Source organism: Thermobia domestica, chromosome 1, assembly GCF_964235325.1.
Source record: "Thermobia domestica chromosome 1, izTheDome1.hap1.1, whole genome shotgun sequence".
NCBI classification, from domain to species: Eukaryota; Metazoa; Arthropoda; class Insecta; order Zygentoma; family Lepismatidae; genus Thermobia; species Thermobia domestica.
In genome coordinates, this window is record NC_137454.1 from 147,103,860 (window position 1) to 147,124,872 (window position 21,013).

The 21,013-nt window shown below is 36.5% G+C and overlaps 1 protein-coding gene across 1 annotated transcript in view; it reads right to left on the reverse strand.

Moving 5' to 3' along the window:
- The window catches only part of LOC145689854 (uncharacterized), a 49,868-nt gene extending 33,287 nt beyond the window's left edge, over positions 1-16,581 (reverse strand). The window contains exon 1 of the mRNA XM_081764167.1: positions 16,146-16,581. Within this exon, the coding sequence (XP_081620293.1) occupies positions 16,146-16,376 (231 nt within the window). The 5' untranslated portion in view covers positions 16,377-16,581. The remainder of the gene's footprint in view (positions 1-16,145) is intronic.
- Between the last annotated feature and the right edge of the window lie 4,432 nt (positions 16,582-21,013).

The following is a 21,013-nucleotide window of genomic DNA, read 5'->3' on the forward strand; positions in this document are numbered from 1 at the left end:
AAAATGCCCCTCATCTCTTCCTCCTTAAAACCGAAAATTTTCTAAAGCCCTAGAATAAGGTTCACTAATTTTTAATAAGGAGTTTATATACCAAGTTTAATCATCCTAACTTGACAAGATTGTGAGATACTCACTTTTCGCATAAACCTGCACGCTATCCCTTCAGGATACATAATTTTAATCAAAGCAGCATGATAAAAACCCAGTTCGAGGTAGGTGGCAACTACTTTCAAAAGTTCAGTTTAGACGGTTTAGCCATTTTCTTGTGATTCGATCACACGCAAGATCAATTTGTTTTTATATACTAAATTCGTATTTCCCGCAACAAAAACAAAATAACTATTATTGAAATACAGTGACAACGAATTGTATTCAGCTGTGGAATGTTAACATTTATAAAAATATATCTTTTCAAAAAATTTTGCAAGTTAAACCCACAATATCCATATAACTTTCGAGAGGATTTAGGTTTGTTAGATATCACTTAACAAAACATCAGTAAGGATTTAATACAAATACGTAGCCCTCAGCAACAAAGCTCTGAAAAGTTTGAAAACAAAGTACAGTAATTTCATTCCATGCTGAATCTGTTTAGTGACATTTCATCTGTTTTTGTCTTTATATTCCTCACACCGAATATCTCACAGGGCCTCTTTTCCACCTCCAAAACTAGTAGTCTTCTTTGTAATGACGTACACAGGGGAGGATTAGGAATTTTATTCCCCTTTCCTTGAACAAGATGATATGCAAAAATAAGCATTTATCATACGAGGGTTGGGGCAAAAGTCATGGCAACCATTTTTTTTCTTGCAGATATGTGAGCGGATCACAAACTTCTATGTGTCGTGTGGAAGTTCTGCAGGCATAGTGTGTATGCAGAACAACAGATGGCTCTGTGATAGCTGGTAGTAGCACAGCGAGGCCTGTGAAATCAGTCAGTTGGTGAGTGTCGTGCGAGATGGAAGTAACCCGTGTTGAGCATCGCGCTTACATCAAAATAGCCATTCTCCGAGGGTGAAATGCGATGGAATGTCACAGTGAATTAGTGGAAGCGCTTGGTAATAATGCCCTACCATACCGGACAGTAGCACAGTGGGTAGGAAAGTTTCAGCAAGGACGTGTGTCAATCAGTGATGAGCAACGTTCGGGACGACCTGCCAGTGTGCGGACCGACATGGCACGTGTCATCTACCCACCGTACTCTCCTGACATATCGTCCCGTGACTTTGATTTCATTCGAAAGATTAAGGAACCACTATGTGGTAGGCGGTTTACAACACGCGAGAACACTGCTAATGCTGTGCGCGAACAGGTGACCCGATTCACACATGGTGTGGCAAATGCTGAGGCGGGTGGTATTCAACGCCTCCCACATCGTTGGCAGCGCATGGTGCAAGTAGCAAGGAACTACTTTGAGGGTCTCTATGCTCAGGTTTGTCATGTCAACTGTATGCGTACTGTGTTGTCATTCTTTTGCACCGTGAAGGCCATATAGCCCTGTATACTACCGTAATAAATTAGTATGTTACGATATTTCAATAGTATTCATTGTCCACACATGTAGGTAACACCTTGTCCTTTCGTATGTATATGTCAGATTTTCCAACCGGACTAGTATCTTCAAGAAAAAAAATAGTTGCCATGACTTTTGCCCCAACCCTCGTATTAAGACAGATATTCAAATATTTGAAATTATACGAATTTAAGACATTAAGCCCTCCCTTGACGAACTTTTGCGTACACCACTGTTTCTATATCTATTCTATCCACATCTAGCTTACCCATCTTTACTTACGGAAATAACTTTAACGATAAACAAAACACTAGAACTCGGGACTGAAACAAAGAACAAAACTCGTCACATGTTTATTCAACTCAGCAGACAAGTCGCTCGTGTGAATGATACCAACTGATGCAATAGAAATAACAGTTAGCTCCATCGTTGTTAAAAACTCTTGTCTCCTATGGGCAATACTTACGCACTCTGCTATTAGCAGTGCTTATGGAGCGCTTAAGACGTTAGCATCACCAGACTAGTCAGTCCGTTTAGCAGATTCCATGACCTCCTTTAACCATACCAAATAATGGTTAAGGTGTGCTGAATCGTTAAGCCAGCGTTTCCCAACCGGTGTGCCGCGGCACACTGGTGTGCCGTGAATGGGCCGCTGGTGTGCCGCGAGGAAATCAAAACAAATTATTAATTCTATAGGAATCAAATTGCAAGACATAAGAAAAATGTATATTTGTATTTCACATTTACTATGAATCTCTACTATGAATCTACAACTGTAAGTTTCGTACCATATTACTTTTCTGTATATTTTTAATGTTGAAAAAAAGTATTTATCATTGTTATGACTATTATTGCTTCTTCATTGTTGCAGACTATTTCGTAACTTGAAATTTTAAAATATCATTCAATTATTTCGACAAAGCAAACATGCATACAAATTATCTACATTTGTGTTTTAAAACTGAAAGAGATTTGTTTGTTCGTTCGTTATTTAGTGATCTTTCTTGTTAGTGAAGGTTGGATACAGTTTTCGAAAAAGAAAGCATAGTTTTAAGAACCTGAGTCCAATATTTCATTGCAATTGTTTTCTATTTTTAAATTAGAATGTAAAATAAGCATACTGATTTACCACGGAGGAAAACCAGTGATCGAGCTTTCTCCTCTGTGAGAAGATCAGTAATCACAGAAAAAAATACCACGGTATTTCCAATTTACAAATAATAATATATATGAGTGTGCCGCGAGCATTCAAGTTACAGTCGTAGTGTGCCGCAAGTTGAAAAAGGTTGGGAAACGCTGCGTTAAGCAATCTTTACCATTCTGTGAGTCAGTGAGAACCGGAAGTTAGTTATGAGGAATTTATACACTGACTTTCATCTTCTCTTTGATGGGTTCGTGAGATACTGCAATTTTTTTTTTTTTTTTTAAATAAATTTCAACCTCCTCTACCTCCTTAGTATGCGCGCTTCAATCAAACATGATAAAAATCCAGTTCAAGCTAGGTAGTATGTTCCGAAATTCATTCCAAACTGTTCAATAATTTCCCCGTGATGCGATCACGAACAACAGGCAACATCGCTTTCAATGTGAAGAAAGAAAATGTGCTCCCCCTCCCACTAAAGCGGAAATTTTCAGAAACGCTGGGACGCGTGTCCGCTTATTTTTAATGAGTTTATATACCAAGTATCATCTTCGTAACTTGAAAGCATCGTGAGAAACTCAGTTTTACCCATAAATTTTGGCCCCCTTCTCCTCCCATTCTGATACGGATTTTAATCAAATACGATAAAAACAAAATTCGAGATCCTTTTCATTTTTATGTAATATATACTGTTCATGTGTGTACTGATAAGTCCAACTTGAAATATCAACTTTGAAGTTCCGGTATCCTCCATATTTGATATTTCTACATAATAATAATAATAATAATAATAATAATAATAATAATAATAATAATAATAATAAATCCATTTGTTTGGTCTTCTTTTAATTTACCCTTTATTTAAAAACTTGCTTAGTTTTGCTATACACTGGAACGGGGAGGGGAAGGGAGAGTACACATATAGAACCGTTTTTTAACGTTCCAAAAGTGAAAAGAAGCAATGGAGTGAAAATAAGTAGTACTTACATATATCAAGAATATAAAAGGAAGTACGCGCATTTCACATGATTTTTGTTCCTGCTCTATAAATGAATGAATGAATGATATGTTCCTGCTCTATAAAAAAAAAAGATCATCATAATAATTCAGCTGCAGTGTTTCTTCCAGGTATATCTGGAAGATATATCAGATGCTCTGGAGTTGACCCCCCTCCCTTTCGGAACTAAGATAAATCTAACTCCGATTACATGTCACATTTGTCAGGATATGTCTTTTAACAAATAGTATCTCAGCACATTACCCTCATACTCTCATTTCCCCTCCCCAGAAAAATTCAGAAAGAAATCCTTTCAGCTGTATGGAGAAACTGTTCTTAGCTACATGTTTCTGCTCAAACAGTAGTAGCGCAAGAAATTTTGAAAGAAGGTAACTGCACTAAATAACATTATTTTCACAACTTACTGTATTATAACTTTCGTTCTACTTCTTTTTAAAAATCTCTCTATTGTTCAATTTGAAGTTGTTGGCTATTATTTTTAAAAACATGTATCTCTAATCTCTTGGGAAAAATTCATGTTCATTTTGGTGCGGAGAATGATAGCGCGTATCACCCCCCCCCCCCAAAAAAAAAAAAACCTTCTCGAAGAATTATTCCATATTCGTATATTTTGCCTTTACATTCTTACACGAAAAGATAGTACATTCGGAGGAGGTGCAAAATATTACTAGTTGTAACATTTGGGAATATTAGCTAGTTTGTATTCTCAATAGGCTGAGAGCAAATTATTGGTCCAATATATTCATATAAAAATACCTTCGTTATCTCGTCTCGCTGGAAGAGACATAATTTTTCTTGAGAGGACACGTGTCCTTCTACATCTGCCACAGGCCACAGAAGGCTTACATCTCTCTTCATTGTTGCACAAAAGGATGACAATTTCAGAGGCAGTGCAAAATATAACCTGTCGCAATAACACTTAGGGATATTAGCAAGTTTATACTAACTACCGGTTGTACTTAATATTCACTTTAGATTTCGCTGCAAAGAAGTCATACTATCTACAAAGCGAATATAATCTTTCTATTTAAACTCTTCACTAATCATAGATATTGAGCAATGGTAAAGAAATTAGTTTCCAATTACACTTTATTTTGTCATTTGTTCTACTCTAGCCTTTGTAATCTTGTTTTGGTATTCGCAGTAAAATATCTCGTTTCACTCTTTCAAAAGCTATCTCTAAAATTAATTTCCATTTCCTTTTCTGTAAACCTTTCATCCATCACACCAAATAATCTAGTAACATTTATGGTCCTTCTGTTCTCAAACTCAAACTGATTCGTCTCAGTTTCTTTATTTGTTTCGGCTTAAATAAGATATATTCGGTATTAAAAGTACAGTTTCCCCCACATGATATTGAACTAATGGTTTTATGCTGCTTTTTATTATTTACTTATTTTCTTATCCAACAGAATCATCACAATCTTTAATAAATGAGAACTATTTTATATATATTTTATTCCGTAACATGGACAAAACAATTCTCTTTTCGAAGTTTTAATGAACTTAATATGTATATGTTATATCCGGGTATTTTAAGCGCTTAAGGTAGGTTGAAAGCAGGTTCCACGAAATATTCTATAATAAAGCAACAAGTGTGTTGTTCTTCACCATTACTCACCATCTATGATTAGTGAAGTGTTTCGGTAGAAGGATTAAATATATATTTGTTTTGTAGATGGTGTGTCCTATGCAGCGAAATCTAAAATGAAAATTAACAGAATATTTTTTTAAAAATAAAGTTTCGAAGAATATGGAATGGTATTTTTTTATTTATTTAACAATCACCAGATACAGCTCAATGACCATTTTATACTGGATATCTAACAACAACAACAATGGAAAGGATTTGGGAAGGTATCGGCCAGGGCCTGTTTAATTGGTACCATCCCAGCATTTGCCACGTAGGACTGAGGAAAACCCTGGAAAACCCGTCAGGATGGTTGGCAGCGGGTATCGAACCCACAACCTCCCGAATGCGAAGCCAACGCTCTACCACTTGAGCTTCGAATTTAAAGCATTCGTCATGAAAGTTTACAACGAGAAAATATTATTTATCTCATTTTGAGAAAATATACCACTAATTTCTGGTGCCCATGTACCATTGTAGTGATACAATGTTTAAAATCATAAACAGAAACATATGTATATGTATATGTATATGTTTATTCACTTTGGTTATTTTACGTCATGTTGTTTTGCTTTTCCATCTGGAGCCAGGCTGAAGCAGACAAGCATACGATATTGTTTACAAATGTGAATTATGTTATTTATGTCAAATCACACGAATATAACTGTGTAGGTATCAATTCGTAAGAAATATCATACGTTACATAACACTTACGATTATACAGGGTGTTTCGAAACAACACCGACAAAGTTTGGGAGGTGATTCCTGACACCAACGTAAGACAAAAAGTATAGACCATCCTGGGTGCACAAACACTTCCTTTCAGAGATATAGGCTGCTGAAAACATGAAAAAATGAATTTTAAAGATTTGTAGCTCCAAAACTATGGGACTCACCGTAGTCGGGTCAAGACTTCACTCAGGAACTATTATGTGCCCTATCCAAAAATGTGTGTTTCAGAATCCTGAGGTGCTTCCACAACAATTTTTATAGAGGGAGTTTGGGTACGGGCATATAATTTGAACTACTCTCCAACTACCTCCATAAAAATTGTTGCGGGAGTACTGCAGGATTCTGAAACATGGATATTTGGGTAGGGCACATACTAGTTCCTAAGTGAAGTCTTGACCCGACTATGGTAAGTCCGATAGTTTTAGAGATATGGAGCTTTAAAGTTCATCTTTTCATGTTTTCGGCAGCCTACAACTCCGAAAGGAAGTATTTGTGCACTCAGTATGTCTATACTTTTTCTCTTATCTTGCTGTCAGGAATCACCTCCTAAACGTTGTCGGTGTTGTTTTGAAAGACACTGTATTTCTCTTTAAACCTGACAATTTTCTGCGGACAACGAGGATTTCAAAATCAAACATACACAGAGGTAACTTTCCATGTTTACGAATACACGACAGTAATACTTCATCTGTCCTACAAGATTAAGCTGAAGATTTCCGAAACTGAGTCTGTTGACCAAAACTTTTTAACATGAAGTGCTAAACAACCGAGCACGCACTATCTCAAAAATCACTATCTCGACTACCTCTTATCCAAACTACGTTACACTGGAAAGTTGTGATTCCAGTGAACTTCTTGTCACTGGAAATCCATCAACCAGCTAAGCAAGTACTTTTTTTTTTTTTTTTTTTTTAAGTTAGGTGAAAAATGTAATTGTTAGTTTGAATTTGAAAACTTAAAACAAAGGATGAAATATTATATGGTCTTCGTTCTCCATCAAACACAAGAAACAAATCTACCTGAACATGGATCAGAAAACTTCTCTTCACTGAAAATATTCAACAGCCTTAATTGTTTTACAGAGGTATTATTGGGACCATGCTGCAACTTTCTTACGGATACCCAAGGCTAATTTTGTGATTTTTATAGCATTCTAATACACAAAGTTGGAACTAATGGGTGAATTAGACGAAAAACAGCCTCCGTGAACCTAAGTAATGATTTTGTATTTAACTGAAACTTGCAAGTGTCAAGTCATTTAATGGATTTCCTTCTAAATTTCAGACACCATGTTAACGGAAATTCCCAATATTTCAATATATTAAAATTATCCACATCAACATTATCCATATTAAAATGACCCACATCAACAGTTTTTACATATACTACACAATTCAGTTTTAGTGCGCGTCAGTTGGGTTACTGATTCTAACTGCTATTCAACGAAACGAATTATGATGCAGTTACATTCAACTAATCTCTAAATCTTTAGGAAAGAATAGTCAAGGGAGGTCCAAGGTACACTATATCATTGTAAACATACTATTACCATACTTTGTATAGAAATAACTTTCGTACTCCTAAGATTTCCTTCAAGGCTAAGTCTAATAATAAATTTAAAAAAATCTAAATAATGGTCAAGCGTTTTCAACATTTATCAGTATCTGGCACATTGTCACAGACACACACTCTGCAATGGAAGCAGAAAAGAGAAGAATGTTTTTTCTCTGGAATTCAATTGCAATGTTTTCTATTATAAAAAGCTTTGCTTTTTATGAACTTAAATTTGATTTAACCTACTCGCTGAGCAAAACAATACGTTTATTATAAAAATTATTAACTTGTAACAGTTTCACCAACTATCAACTTTGGCTTCATCAGAGACAGTGCCTCTGGGGAATAACTGGAACCCAAATGAATCATTGTGTTGTTGCAGGTCAAAGCAATACTTTCTAATTACAACTTCTGATGTAAAAATAACAGTATATGATACTATAAATGGTCAGCAAAATACAAAAGCCTTTGTCTTTTCGCTGAAAACTAAGCCGTAAATGTTCGGATGATACCACAAGTCCTTTGGTGATTCCTCTCTATATCCTCATTCTTCCCTTATCCTGAGCTGAAACTTATATGGCAAAGGTCCTTTTTATTCGTTTCTCATTAAAAACCTAAGAAATACAAACTTGGTTCTCTCACGCGAAAAATCCTGCGTATTCAAAGCTATGTAATTTAAAATCCTACGACACAAATATGTAAATTCATTTTCACTTTTTTTTTTTCTTTTAAAGATATGCCTAGTAAATGTCAAATTACTTCGTATTTTTGACCATAAAGAAACAATACCCATGGAACTGCAACTGCCTATGAAATCATCAAATATATATATTGTTATAATTTTGGAAGTTATAAATAATAAAACTTGCCTGTAATTAGTTTCAATGTCGTAACTTTTTCCCGGCATATTGATAGTGACGTTGCAGCACACCGTTTAAAAATCACTGGTTCACGGGGAATGTAGGTAGGTCTACCATATCTAAGAAACTGACTATCCACACTAAGGCCACTCGTATACTGAGCAGAGGACAAGGACACCCGAGCAGAGGTTCAGTAATGTGAGCAATACAAGAAAGCCTGGCATTACATATTCATTCCAGGACGTGCTACACAAAGGCATCTCCAACGTTGAGAATAAGACATACTGTCAACGCACTCGGGTCTTCCCCTCCGCATTCTCTCCTGTTTCCCTTTATCTCAGCTTGGCTGACCTTCATTCTGGTCAACATGTGCCCAGCCTCAGTTAGGTTTTAAAGTTTGGTGTCCCGTTTCAGCATCGGGACTACATTATCATAAAACCTTCAGCTGAACGTGGAATCCAAGTTAATGCTGTCTAAAATTGTACAAATATATATATTTTTTTCCTGCTGGCATTCAAATATCCGAGTATCAGTTTTCAATGTTCGAATAACGAATTATTCGGATTTTAACAGCACTAATCCGATCCACACGAACTGCTAGCGATAGTGTCGCTATCAGAAAGAAGATACATGACGCACCACAGAACCTGGCTAATAATATCTATATTTATGTACAAATATAGCTAAATTAATATATAACCAAATTAAAAAATAGGTGGAACGTTTCCTAACTTTAATATACTCACTTAACATACAGCACTGCAATATTCTTCCTAAAATACTTTCAAATAAAACGCACTTTCTTTCATCCTTAATAATACATTTTGCTTCTCCACTGGCGACTCGTACTACAGGTATCAATCTTGAACAAACATCCTGTAAGTGAGTTTTCTCGGAGTTCTTTCGCTTCTGTCATTTCACCATTATCATCTATCTCATCATCACCATCTCCCTTAGCCTTGGTACATAATCGAGGAACACTAAAAAAGTAGTGACAAACCCTTGAATTACTTTCTTCGTTTCCATATATTTCTTGGTAGTACCATTGACTCATCAGAATATTAAAAGTTTATAGTCCAACCCAAAAAAACACTCGAAACAAAATCACAAACAAACTAACTAGGCGTTTCGAAGCTCCTATTTCTGTGAGATACGTAACGGAGTATAAGAAGGTTACCTGTTGTTAATGATGATTTCAGATTTCTTTTTTTTTTTTTTTTTTTTTTTTTTTTTTTGTGGGGATTTTCGATACACACGGAGTGAAAAGCAGTACTGCTGAAAATACTGGTAACACAGGAAACCAACTCAGATACTTGGCCCGGGGCACAGTGCGTTATGCTGTGGTCAAAAATAAGAAAAACAAGTATGTATTTATGAAAGCAAAATGACATGATACTAAGCACGAGAGTTGGGATGAACGTTACCGATCAGACATCGTGGCAAATACCCCTTAGCAGTGTGGTGTAGGGTGTCGATAGTGGCATTACGATCTGTGAGAGGTACGGTTACTTATCGTGAGAAGGCTCTGAACTTGATGAGATTTGTGCAGCTTCAGTCTACAAACTGTTCAATGTTTGCACAACACTATGTTCGTGAAGGCATGTAGTGTATGTGTCTGTGCTGCAAGTGCTTTATTTTCATTACCGACTCTGAGTTTTGCGAGTGTTGTATACCTTCTTGTAACGCTCACAGTATATTTTTATACGTGTTTTGAAGTAAACATTTCTCAAAAAAGGTGAAACATGTTATGAGGTGTGTGGAGGGAATAGTTCGTTGTACCATTCTCCACAATAATGCATAAGTATTTCGTGCCCCAACATGCCCGTTTGATCGCTATATCATATTTTTGCCAGAGCATGTCACTAACAAACAGAATAGTATTTGAAAGGTCGGCTTCAAGTGACCCAAGAAATCGATCTGCGGAAGTATGTTGATTACTATGGTCGGAATCTGGGTTGAACAATTGCTTAGAAGATGCTGGTCGCGCACTAAAGAAATACAGTTAGCTATTATGCGTGGACATAAACAAAAAGTAGCGAAGATGCAACAGAACGTAGAGTCAAATTCAAAAGGAATATGAAAAGTGGCTTAATTCGCTGTGCTCGTTGCCGGACTATAAGTAATTTAATTAATCTCCCGACGACAACTGCTAGTGCTACTAGTGTTCGTGGAAGACCACAAAAGCCATTGGACCAGTGTTCGGTAAAAACGAAGGAAACGCGCGTGGATCGCAACCAAATCACCCGAAGAACTCCGTTTTGCTGCAGCGGAAGCAGAGAGGAAGATGTCAACATCAAATGCATCACAACAGCAAAAATGCTTGTCATCGACTCAGGCGCCAGCGTTACACTATAACCTTGACCTGTCAGAAGTTAAATACAATGTTCTTCGAACTGTCGTAAATGCAGTACACGAAGATTGTTTTCCGAGTATGTACGAAAAGGACGAGCAATAAACTTTTGCCCGATCATATCTCAGTAACTGATGTATGAGCTAGTGTCAGTCTTCAAGACGTTCTCAATAAGACTGTGGACACTATTTGTCAATCTCTCACGCTACAAAAACACACGCAGGCCAAATTGGTTTGTAAGTGGAAACTGGACGGGAGTGCGAGCCACAGCGCGTACAAACAAATATTTGCCGATAATGTAAGCAGTGACCAATACATGTTTTTGGTTGCTTTTGCTCCTTTGAAATTAACTGATTTAGATTCAAATGAAACACTTTGAAAAAATCGTACCTCATGAACACACTACCTCAGACCATTAAATTTATTTTTGAAGAGGAAACTCCAGAACTCGTCTTACGTGAAGAATCGGCAGTGAAGTCTCAAATTAGAGATCTTGTGCCACATTTCCTGTGAACAGCTACAATCTTAAAGTCATTTTTGACTTACACTTAACCATGTTTGCTCTCCGTGCTCTGTGCGATATTTTAACGAAAACAAATACATCTCCGAAATGCTTTGTGGTGCGACCCCTAAAGAAATGAACACTCCGAAGTGTATGAGAAGCCCCCAAATGAAAGTCGCTTTACCTTCGGTCTATCTTCATTACATAGTTAGATAAGAACGTTGTAATGTTTAGTACACATTATTTATAGACTACCTTTTAAAAGATTGCAAGTGCGAGGAAAAGAAAAGCAGGAACTTCTGAAAACAGAACAAGAGCGTATTCAATTCGAATGTAAAGTGGGTTTATTGGAAGATGCAGTAAAGCAAGACTTCGGGTCATCTAACGATGGCAACACAGTTCGACGCTTTTTTGCCAATTAAAAACTGAGTTCCGAAATATGTGACATCCATGAGAGACTGATGAAAAGTTTTCGCCAATTTTGAGACTGGTTGCAAGTGGCAAAGAAAGTGAAGTAGAAACGTTTAATACCTTCCTTGTTGAAACAAAGGATTTGTATTTGGAGCTTTATGGCTAGTATTATATGCCAAGCAGTGTATGTGAATTACTCATTCACGGTATTGATATCATTATGTCTTTTAAAATACCGATCGGTCAATTTTCTGAAGAAGCTTTAGAAGCAATGCATAGACTATTCTTCTATAGCAGGTTGCATATACGGAAAAGTTATCTAGATCCAATATTTGTCATGACTTAGTGAAACATTTATTACTGATGTCTAATCCTGTTATATCTTTCAAAAGAAGGATAGCTTTTAAAAAAAAAAATGTGATGTTGATATCAAAGAATATCTCCTAGATATACAAAGTTTGTGTTCAAGCTTTGAAACTTCTGTTGCAGCAACAGATAGTCATTGTCATTAAGTTTGTTCATACTTATTTGTCATGCTAAGGAAATGAATACGTAATTTCTGTAGGTTTCATTTAGCAGAGATAGTTCTTTATTACTTTGTTTTGGTATAGCTGTCTAACAGGGACATATTGAGTGGAAGTCATGCTTTATTTTTTTTATAGCTTATATGTATAGTTGTCTAACACAAACACCACAATACAGTATTTCTTTCTTTTCGTATTTTTTTATGTCTTTTCTTAGGAACACCACACAGCCCTCTCGATAAAGGGCACTATCAACGGGAGAATTTCTCTTTTTTCAGATTGCCTTTTCTAGATTCGGCAGTTTTCTTTCTGAGTGGATAGTCTACTTGAGGTATTATGCCCACAACTGCGTTGTTTCCTCTCAGTTATGACAGTGAGGGTCATTTCTTTCTATTTAAATTTATAAAATACCTTCCACGGAAAACTGGAGTACAGGATTGAATTTTGTCCCACATCCGCCTTCTTCGACGCACTGTGCGGGAGCCGATTTCATCCCACTACCCTTTGAAATTATCACTTCCCATTGTGGTGTGGAAATATAAGTGCTACTGCAAGAACGACTAAAAGACAGCAAGCTACGCATTAATTCAATCTATATATTTCACTTAAAATAAGTGATTAGAAAACATATTCAACTATACCATACGAAAAGATGGTTAGAAACTGGCTACTTTGAATACAGAATTGACCAAAAGTCAATTTGGTAATCAACAGTAATACCAGCTAAATTAGAACATGAAAATGGCTAAATCGGCAACACTACCCAGTGAGAATAGAAGTCGGGTGTCTCGCACTAAAGAGAAAATGCGAACCATTTAGCTACCAAGAAACTCAAAAGAGACATCTTGCCGCGGTGACTGAATTCTCGGCTCTGCTAGTGACGAGGATAGTGTAACGCCTTCAATAAATATTAAATTTCACTTTCTTCACAAAAACAGGTGAACACAGCAAATGGTATAAAGGCATAGTATTTTTTAAATGTTCCAAAATTATGCTCCGAGGCTACGGGAGATGATGATAATAAACGAAATAATGTAATGAAGAAAGTGGAAGGAAACAATAGAACCGTGTTTGTCCAGCACAAATTCTCTTTGGTCCGAGCTGTGATCGAGCCAGGGCTCTCTCGCAGCAAAGGTAAACTCTGTACCACTGAGCTACTATAGCCCATATATAAAGTTTAGGAATACATGGCTCGTCATACTTCCCTATCTGCAGACCTGAGAGAGGAACAATTTTCAGCCGTGTTTCTTCTAGGTGTATGTTCGGAGGAATTTTTCCAATTCGAAATTCTTTTTTTTTTTTTTAATCAACGTCCTCCCACTATGCTGAGACGCCACAAAGACGGCTTAACGTAGCTAAAATCGGGTAAACTTTACAATAAACGCTTCAACTGCGTATCGATAAGCAGGACCGCTTTAAAAGAGTATAGTACAGTAGAGTAGGGATAACTACACTACTGTAAGGCTGGGTTAGCCTAAGATTAGGGAATTTTAACTCGGTTTTGTTAACACTATTAAAGTGCACATTCTTGTGTCTGTGTAAGGATACAAACCGGAGTGGACATTGTAAAGTTCATCCCTGGGATCGGAACTGGAATCCTATAGCCAGAGGTGAGCATACCATCATGAGCTACCGCACCCCTAAAATTTATGGTGCTGATCAAGATTTGACAAACCACATTTTGGAAAATTTACAGGTAAAATTCACTACTCTGCATGAAAAGACATATTTATAACGAACAAATTTCTGCAGACGACAAAATTAAATACAAAATAAGACTTCTATATCTTAGGTTTACAAGTGTAGGATGACTAGCATACAATCATTACAAGTGCTTTACGACAGATAAAATAAATGAATGCATGTGAAAGATGACTGTATTAGTTATTAGTTTCCACCGATGGTGTAATGAAGCTGTATTTTATGTTGGAGCATTACTAATGTGAATCCATGACAAGTGCTATTGAAACTCCTATCATTGCCAAAACCCACTTGTAAATAAAAATGAAATCTTTCAGTTCAATGTTCCACGATTATGTCCTTAAGTTTATGGGAGACTAATGATTAAGGCAAGTGAATGATGAAAGAATTAATGGAATACGAATGTAGGAGGAAACGGGAGTACCTCGAAAAAAATCCACAGACATAATGCTGTCAATCATAAACTTACTTGGCCGGGGATTGCACCACGAACCCCACGCACTAGAGATAAGCGCTTTAACACTGAGCCCCTCGAATTTTATCTATGTTAAATGGGGCAATGCTACATCGCCCAGACCAAATCTTTTGGAGAAAAATAAGAAGAAAATTAGTGAAAGAATTATGTTTCTTTCAACAATTATTTCGAGTGGTGTGCCAAAACTTAACCTATACGACATAAATTAGAGCAATTATTCAATTAAGCCCCGCCAGTTTTTCAACATTACAACAACAGGCATTTGTGCTGTATCACCGGACTACACGAAAAGCGAAAAAAGTACTAAAGAGTACTACATTTGGTTAGATTACATTACGTTACATTAGGTTAGGTTGAAAAAATGAAATGAAATCTTTGAGTTTTACGTCCCACGGTTATGCCGGTTAGGCTAAAGGAGACGGTGATGATGAGTAATGAATGAAATGGTGGAATGAAGAGTGGGAGGAAACGGGAGAACCCCGAGAAAACCCACGCACACTGTGTTTGTTCGCCACAAAGTTCACTTGGCGGGGGCTGGGATCGAACCCGGGACCCCAAGCACCAGAGGTGAACGCTCTACCACTGAGCCACCGCGGCCCCTTTAGGTTAGGTTGAGTTAGAAAGTCAGTTACCTTCAAAACTGAGGCGTATTAACTTTTACAATTTGGAACTGAAAATTACTAATACGCCGTCTGGATGTATGGCATAAAAATTAGTTCCAATTTTTTTGCTAATCTAAATGTGCAGAAATATACTGCCATAGCTGCGACCCGACAGGTTAGGTTGGTTAAGCTACACGTTAGTTATTGTATAATTCTATAAAACTAAAACACGATAGGTCACAACCTTGATAGCTCTGTATACGTGCAATTTCCGCCACTAAATTATAACAAGTGTACCTCTAAGGGAAATAGTCTCTTTCGCCTCTAACATCAACATCAAAAACAACCACAACCACCTTATTAACTTCAACTTTTCCTCTCAGCTGACTTTCACACTCTTCCTCATAAACCAAACTAAATTCCTAAAGTTGGTCTGGTAATAAAGCACTCAACCCGAATAATTTCTTATGAATAGGTTTAGTTTGGTTTCATTCGCTTACTTAGCATATAGTTTAGTGCAGCGGGGCTTATCGTCAATTAACCCTAAATTAACTTGTGATTACATGTCACTCTTGTCGTTTAGTAAATAGTGTCAGTGCTACCCCCTCACATTTGTTTTTGCCCCTCGGGACAATATTTACTAGAAGAAATAGTGATTTTCAGGATGAAGCAATGGAACAAATTACCAACAACAACAACAACAAAATAATAACACTAGAATGAATTAATTTGTGGGACATAATATACATAGCAATTGAACAATGAATCATATCTAACATTTTATTGTTAAATATCATTGACGCCACTGGATATAAAACACTGCACACCAATCAATTCATTTTGTTATCACGCACGCAACTTTAATTTTCCCCATCCTTTTGACAAAAAAGCATTCACTGAACATAATTTCCCGGATGACTTGATAAATAAACAGAAAGGAAAACTATGCTGAAATCATTAAAATAAATACAATTAAATCTAATGTATGGCAACACTGCTACCGCGAACATTAAAATTTTCAGGACGCTATCGCGACTGGCTGTTAGACGCTTGCTCATTCCACAATATATTTTACCTTCCTTGGAAGTGACATACTAACTGTTGGAAAAATACGGAGAAAAAAAGAACTAACCTCATCACCTGCAACGTAAGAAATATCTCCTTCCAAGCTACCGCCCACCATTAAATTAGGATGCTTTCTTTGAATGTGTCGTCTCAAATTTGAAGTAGTAGTTTTATATGAAAAAGTGTTCCGACAGAGATCGCATATTGCATGTTCTTTGTCTAACACTGTAAAATGGCTCCACACTGAGCTAGTTTTCTTCCGTTGAGGAGGTTCACGAGTCTCAACAATTTCCTCCATTTCAATCTTGACCCAATAATTTACGTTTACACTTAATGTAAACAGGTAGCAGACACACTTACTTTCGTGAATTATTTGTCACAGATAACTATTGCTCCGTCACACCCAGTGATTCACTCTAAAAAGTTTATGTGACGAAATCACTGACTGCTACATGGAAGCAACACCAACTACAAGAAGCCGTTTCTCATTTGTTTGTTCAGTGTCTCGTGGATAAAATACCTACAGCAGTAACATAAATTCACTTAATTCAGATGTCGCTAGTATCGCAATGTTTACCGTTCTAAATATTCTTGAGTGAGACACAGAAATACCCCATGACAAGCTCTTTCCAACAGAATAGTTAAATATTTTTAATATTTTGATTAAATTGTAATTTGCTAAAAAGAAAAATTCCATAACAAATCATGTATCCACACATGAGATACCATAGATCGATAGGTATATGATTTTGCAGACACTGGCATTTAACGCACAGTGAAGTGTAGCGATTGGTGGCTGAAAATATTGAACTACTCGTCTTGTGGATCTTGGAGTGGGAAGAAATATAAAGGGCGTGAGCGGCATTTTCAAATGTTTTCTTTTTGCTCTTTTTGTTTCAAATTGTAAACATGTGTAATTGAATGAAAGATTTTAAATATTATGATTAAATGTATTTTACAAACAGTATCACGTATTCTTAAATAGTAGACGATAAGTATTATTAAGGTTTTATGATTTCAGTCAAGAAAGTGTGATCAACAGTACCTTTAACGAAGTGATAAAGAAAGAGAATCTTTCAGTATTAATTGTTATTTTTGACTGCATCACAACAACATAATTATCAAAGAGCTGAGTATAAATCTACATTATTTCTGTCACTTGTAATATTAATTAAATTGTCACTGAATCTGTTCCAGTCAAGATTTCTGTTCCGGGCCAATTAGTAGAACCAGAGAAACTGTGACCAGTGATATTTCATGGACTGTTGATTTTATTGTTTGTAATTGGCTACCGTAGGTTAGTAGGAATTTATTTAGGAGAGAACTCAGGGTGATTTGCCCCAGAATAAACAAGTTTCTTTTCCTGCGGGTAAATTTTAAACATATGAGATTAATAATCTAGGAGCATGAATACTTAGAGCCTTGGTAGCCACCACATTACATGGGATACGGTGAAAAGATCAAATAAAGAAGTAAATTACTGAGAACCGCTAAGTAGAAGACAACCTAATCTCCTGTTTTTCTTAAGAGGGAGTGTCGGCGTGAAAGCCCTTGAAAAGAAACAATTATTATCTATTCCCAAAGGGTTCATATAACTTCTAGGCAGTGGCGTAGGGAAAGGGGCCGCCCCCCCAAAGAGGCCCGGCAATGTAAAATGAAATGAAATGAAATCTTTGAGTTTTACGTCCCACGGTTATGCCGGTTAGGCTAATGGAGACGGTGATGATGGGTGATGAATGAAATGGTGGAATGAAGAAAGTGGGAGGAAACGGGAAAACCCCGAGAAAACCCACGCACACGGTGTTTGTCCACCACAAAGCTCACTTGGCGGGGGCTGGGATCGAACCCGGGACCCCAAGCACCAGAGGTGAACGCTCTATCACTGAGCCACAGCGGCCCCGCCCGGCAATGTACTTTGGTATTTTGATGTTTGTAATTTTTTTTAATATATTTTTATGTTTATATATTTTTTGTATGTAATTTTTCTATGTGTACCTATAACAGCACTTGCCCCCCCCCCAACACACATCCTGGCTACGCTACTGCTTCTAGGTGAAAGTATTTCCATTCTCCACTGTATCTTATATATATATATATATATATATATATATATATATATATATATATATATATATATATATATATATATATATATATATTAACGGAGGGGAAGGAACCATTCAATCTATGTAGGCATATTATACTAACATATGAGTCTCATGTCAAAAAAAGGACCGATGTTATTTTTAAAAAAAGAAAATGATATAAAAAGACATGTATTGTGACTATACAAGAATATACCTACGTTATTTTTCGATGTAGTCACCATGAACTTCCGTGGCATAAGCGTAGTCACCAGGGTTGAGTGGCATAAGCTTCTAAATACCCTGTGTGTAAAAATCTGATGCCTGAGACTAGCCATTGGTCTGACCAGTGGTGTATTTAGGATTTTGTTTCGGAGGAGGGGGCTATGCAGAACATGTGAATAAGCATTTACATTTTTCCTTTTGGTACCGACAAATCTTAATGAAATTGTGCGTATACGATATTTATTTCGGGGAAGGCTTAAGCCCGATAGCCATCCCCCTTAATACGCCACTGGGTCTGACATTTTGTTGTTGAATTACGGCTGTTTCTGCATTTTAGCGACAAATTTTCGGTTGCTCATAGCGCAAAAAGAAAGCATTTTTACATCCACGTTGGTCTGTACTTTTTGCCATATCTTGGTGTCAGGAATCATCTAAACGATGTCGGTATTGTTTTGAAGCACTGTGGGACAGGAAAAATATTTTCCTTACAAGAGACCGGCCCAAAATTGCATATATAAACTTTATGTTTGAATATCTCCTCAGAATAGGTTTAAAAATTTCTCATTTTTTATGAATGCTTCTTTGGAATGTTGCTTGAATATTGATGTGGAGAGCAGTAAGATTGATTGATTGATTGAGTTTAACGTCCCGTTCAGCAGCGAGGCTATACGAGACGTGGACCTACTGATTAACGTGGAATCCGAACCACATGAGCTCCCGCCGGGAATCGAACCCGGGACTCCCACGCCAAAGGCGCGCACGCTAACCGCTTAGCCACGAAGGAGCTCTGGAGAGCAGTAAGATTATTTATTGTTAAATTTCTTATAGGCTATTTAGATTTTTGAAAAAAATTCCGAAAGTCCATTTTGCCCGGGTAGACAGGGCAAAATGGCACAATACCTTGCTTCTATTAGGGATGCAGTCTATTAGGGAAACACATAAAGAGAAGTATAGGAAAATGAATACTGATAAATAGAAAAACATACAGAATGGCTGAATGAACATTTTCGAACAAATACATTTAAACATATCAATGTACGCCTAAACTTTATTCGCAAAACAACGTAAAAATTACGAACATGTTAAAAGAAATTAAAGAATATTAAATAAACTAAAAATATGTTTCAGGATTATTCTGACAACACACAAGATGAAAACTGAAAATGAAGCACTAAGTATAATTTAACCTTCACAGACTTCACAAATAAACATCTTGACCCTTGGAGATAATCCAGCACTTGCAGCTTGACTCCAGAGAAAACAAAGCTGACAAGCAACCAACCTTCTCGGGCTTTGGACATCCTGTAAAGTTCGTTACAGTAGATACATGGCGCATCGTTATCATCTTCGGTGGCTTCCAAATCTTTGGCTAAATCACTAGACTCTTGTCGTGCTCACGACTAAGATTAATAAAGATCCTACGTTTCATAGTTCTTTTCGATCTTCTTTGTGCTGCAGGTCTAATTTTAGATTCGCTCTTTGCTTTCAGTTCCATGAGGTATGAACTACACGGGAGGTGCTGACTTTCTTTACGCGAAGACCTCTTTCCTATGTTCGCGTTTTCTTTGTAGCTCGTGGTACTGGAGAATAATCCACCGACCCTTAAGAGTAATAAAAGAAAATCTGTCAGGAACAAATTCAACCCGCTTAATTACTGGTAATATTCGTTTATGATCGAAAACCCCTGTTCCTCACTCTAGTTCAGAGTAGTGTTGTAAAATTTCCGGAAATTTTGAACCTGTTGGTAAAAAAAAGTTTTTTCCGGTTTCTTTCCGGAAAAATTGAGAGAGTAGCACAAATCTTTGAATTATGTTAATTTTACTAGTAATTGAGCCGTTATTTTGTCGAACACGTGGAAAATGTTAAGTTGAGAAATTTCAATATTGCGAATATTTAAAAAAGAAGCATTTGAAAATAAAATTGTTGTAATTATTCTTGAAAATTAAGAGTGTGCACTTATTTCCTTTATGTACTTTTTAGTCGTCTATTCGTGGTTGTGCATTAATTAGATAACTTTTACAGCTACATACACATTTACCATCATGAAGCGTTTCTGTTTGCAACAAACAAGGCTCTTGAATGAAACTTAGTTCTTAATGTGCTTTTTGATCTGGTTTCGTTAATTTTAACAAAATTACTTCTAAAAAGGGAGAGTAGTGGGCAAATTTAACCAATACTCATGCATTAAAACATATAATTACTATTATTTAATATTTTAATAGGGTTTATAGACTTTTATATAAACTTTATGCACAAAATTTTGTGTGTAAACAAATATGTTTTCTAGTGCGACAAATTATATATGTATATATATATAAATGAAAGTGACTATATTTATAACTTAAACAATTCTTGAACCACCAGACCAATCTCCATAAAATTTTCAACATAGGCCCTACATGAGGTTCGGGCCTCTGATGGTTTTTATCATTTCAATTTGAAGGTGTAACTTGGAGGAAGGAACGGGGGATATATATTGAAAATGACCAATATTAGTGTCGAATCCATAGTTTTCGAGGTTGCTGAGATGAACAGTGACACTTTCGATACCGTTTAAATAAAAATTCAGGCCCACAACTTAGGGGGAACGGAAGGGGATATCTATATATTAATGGCGGTGTCTGTG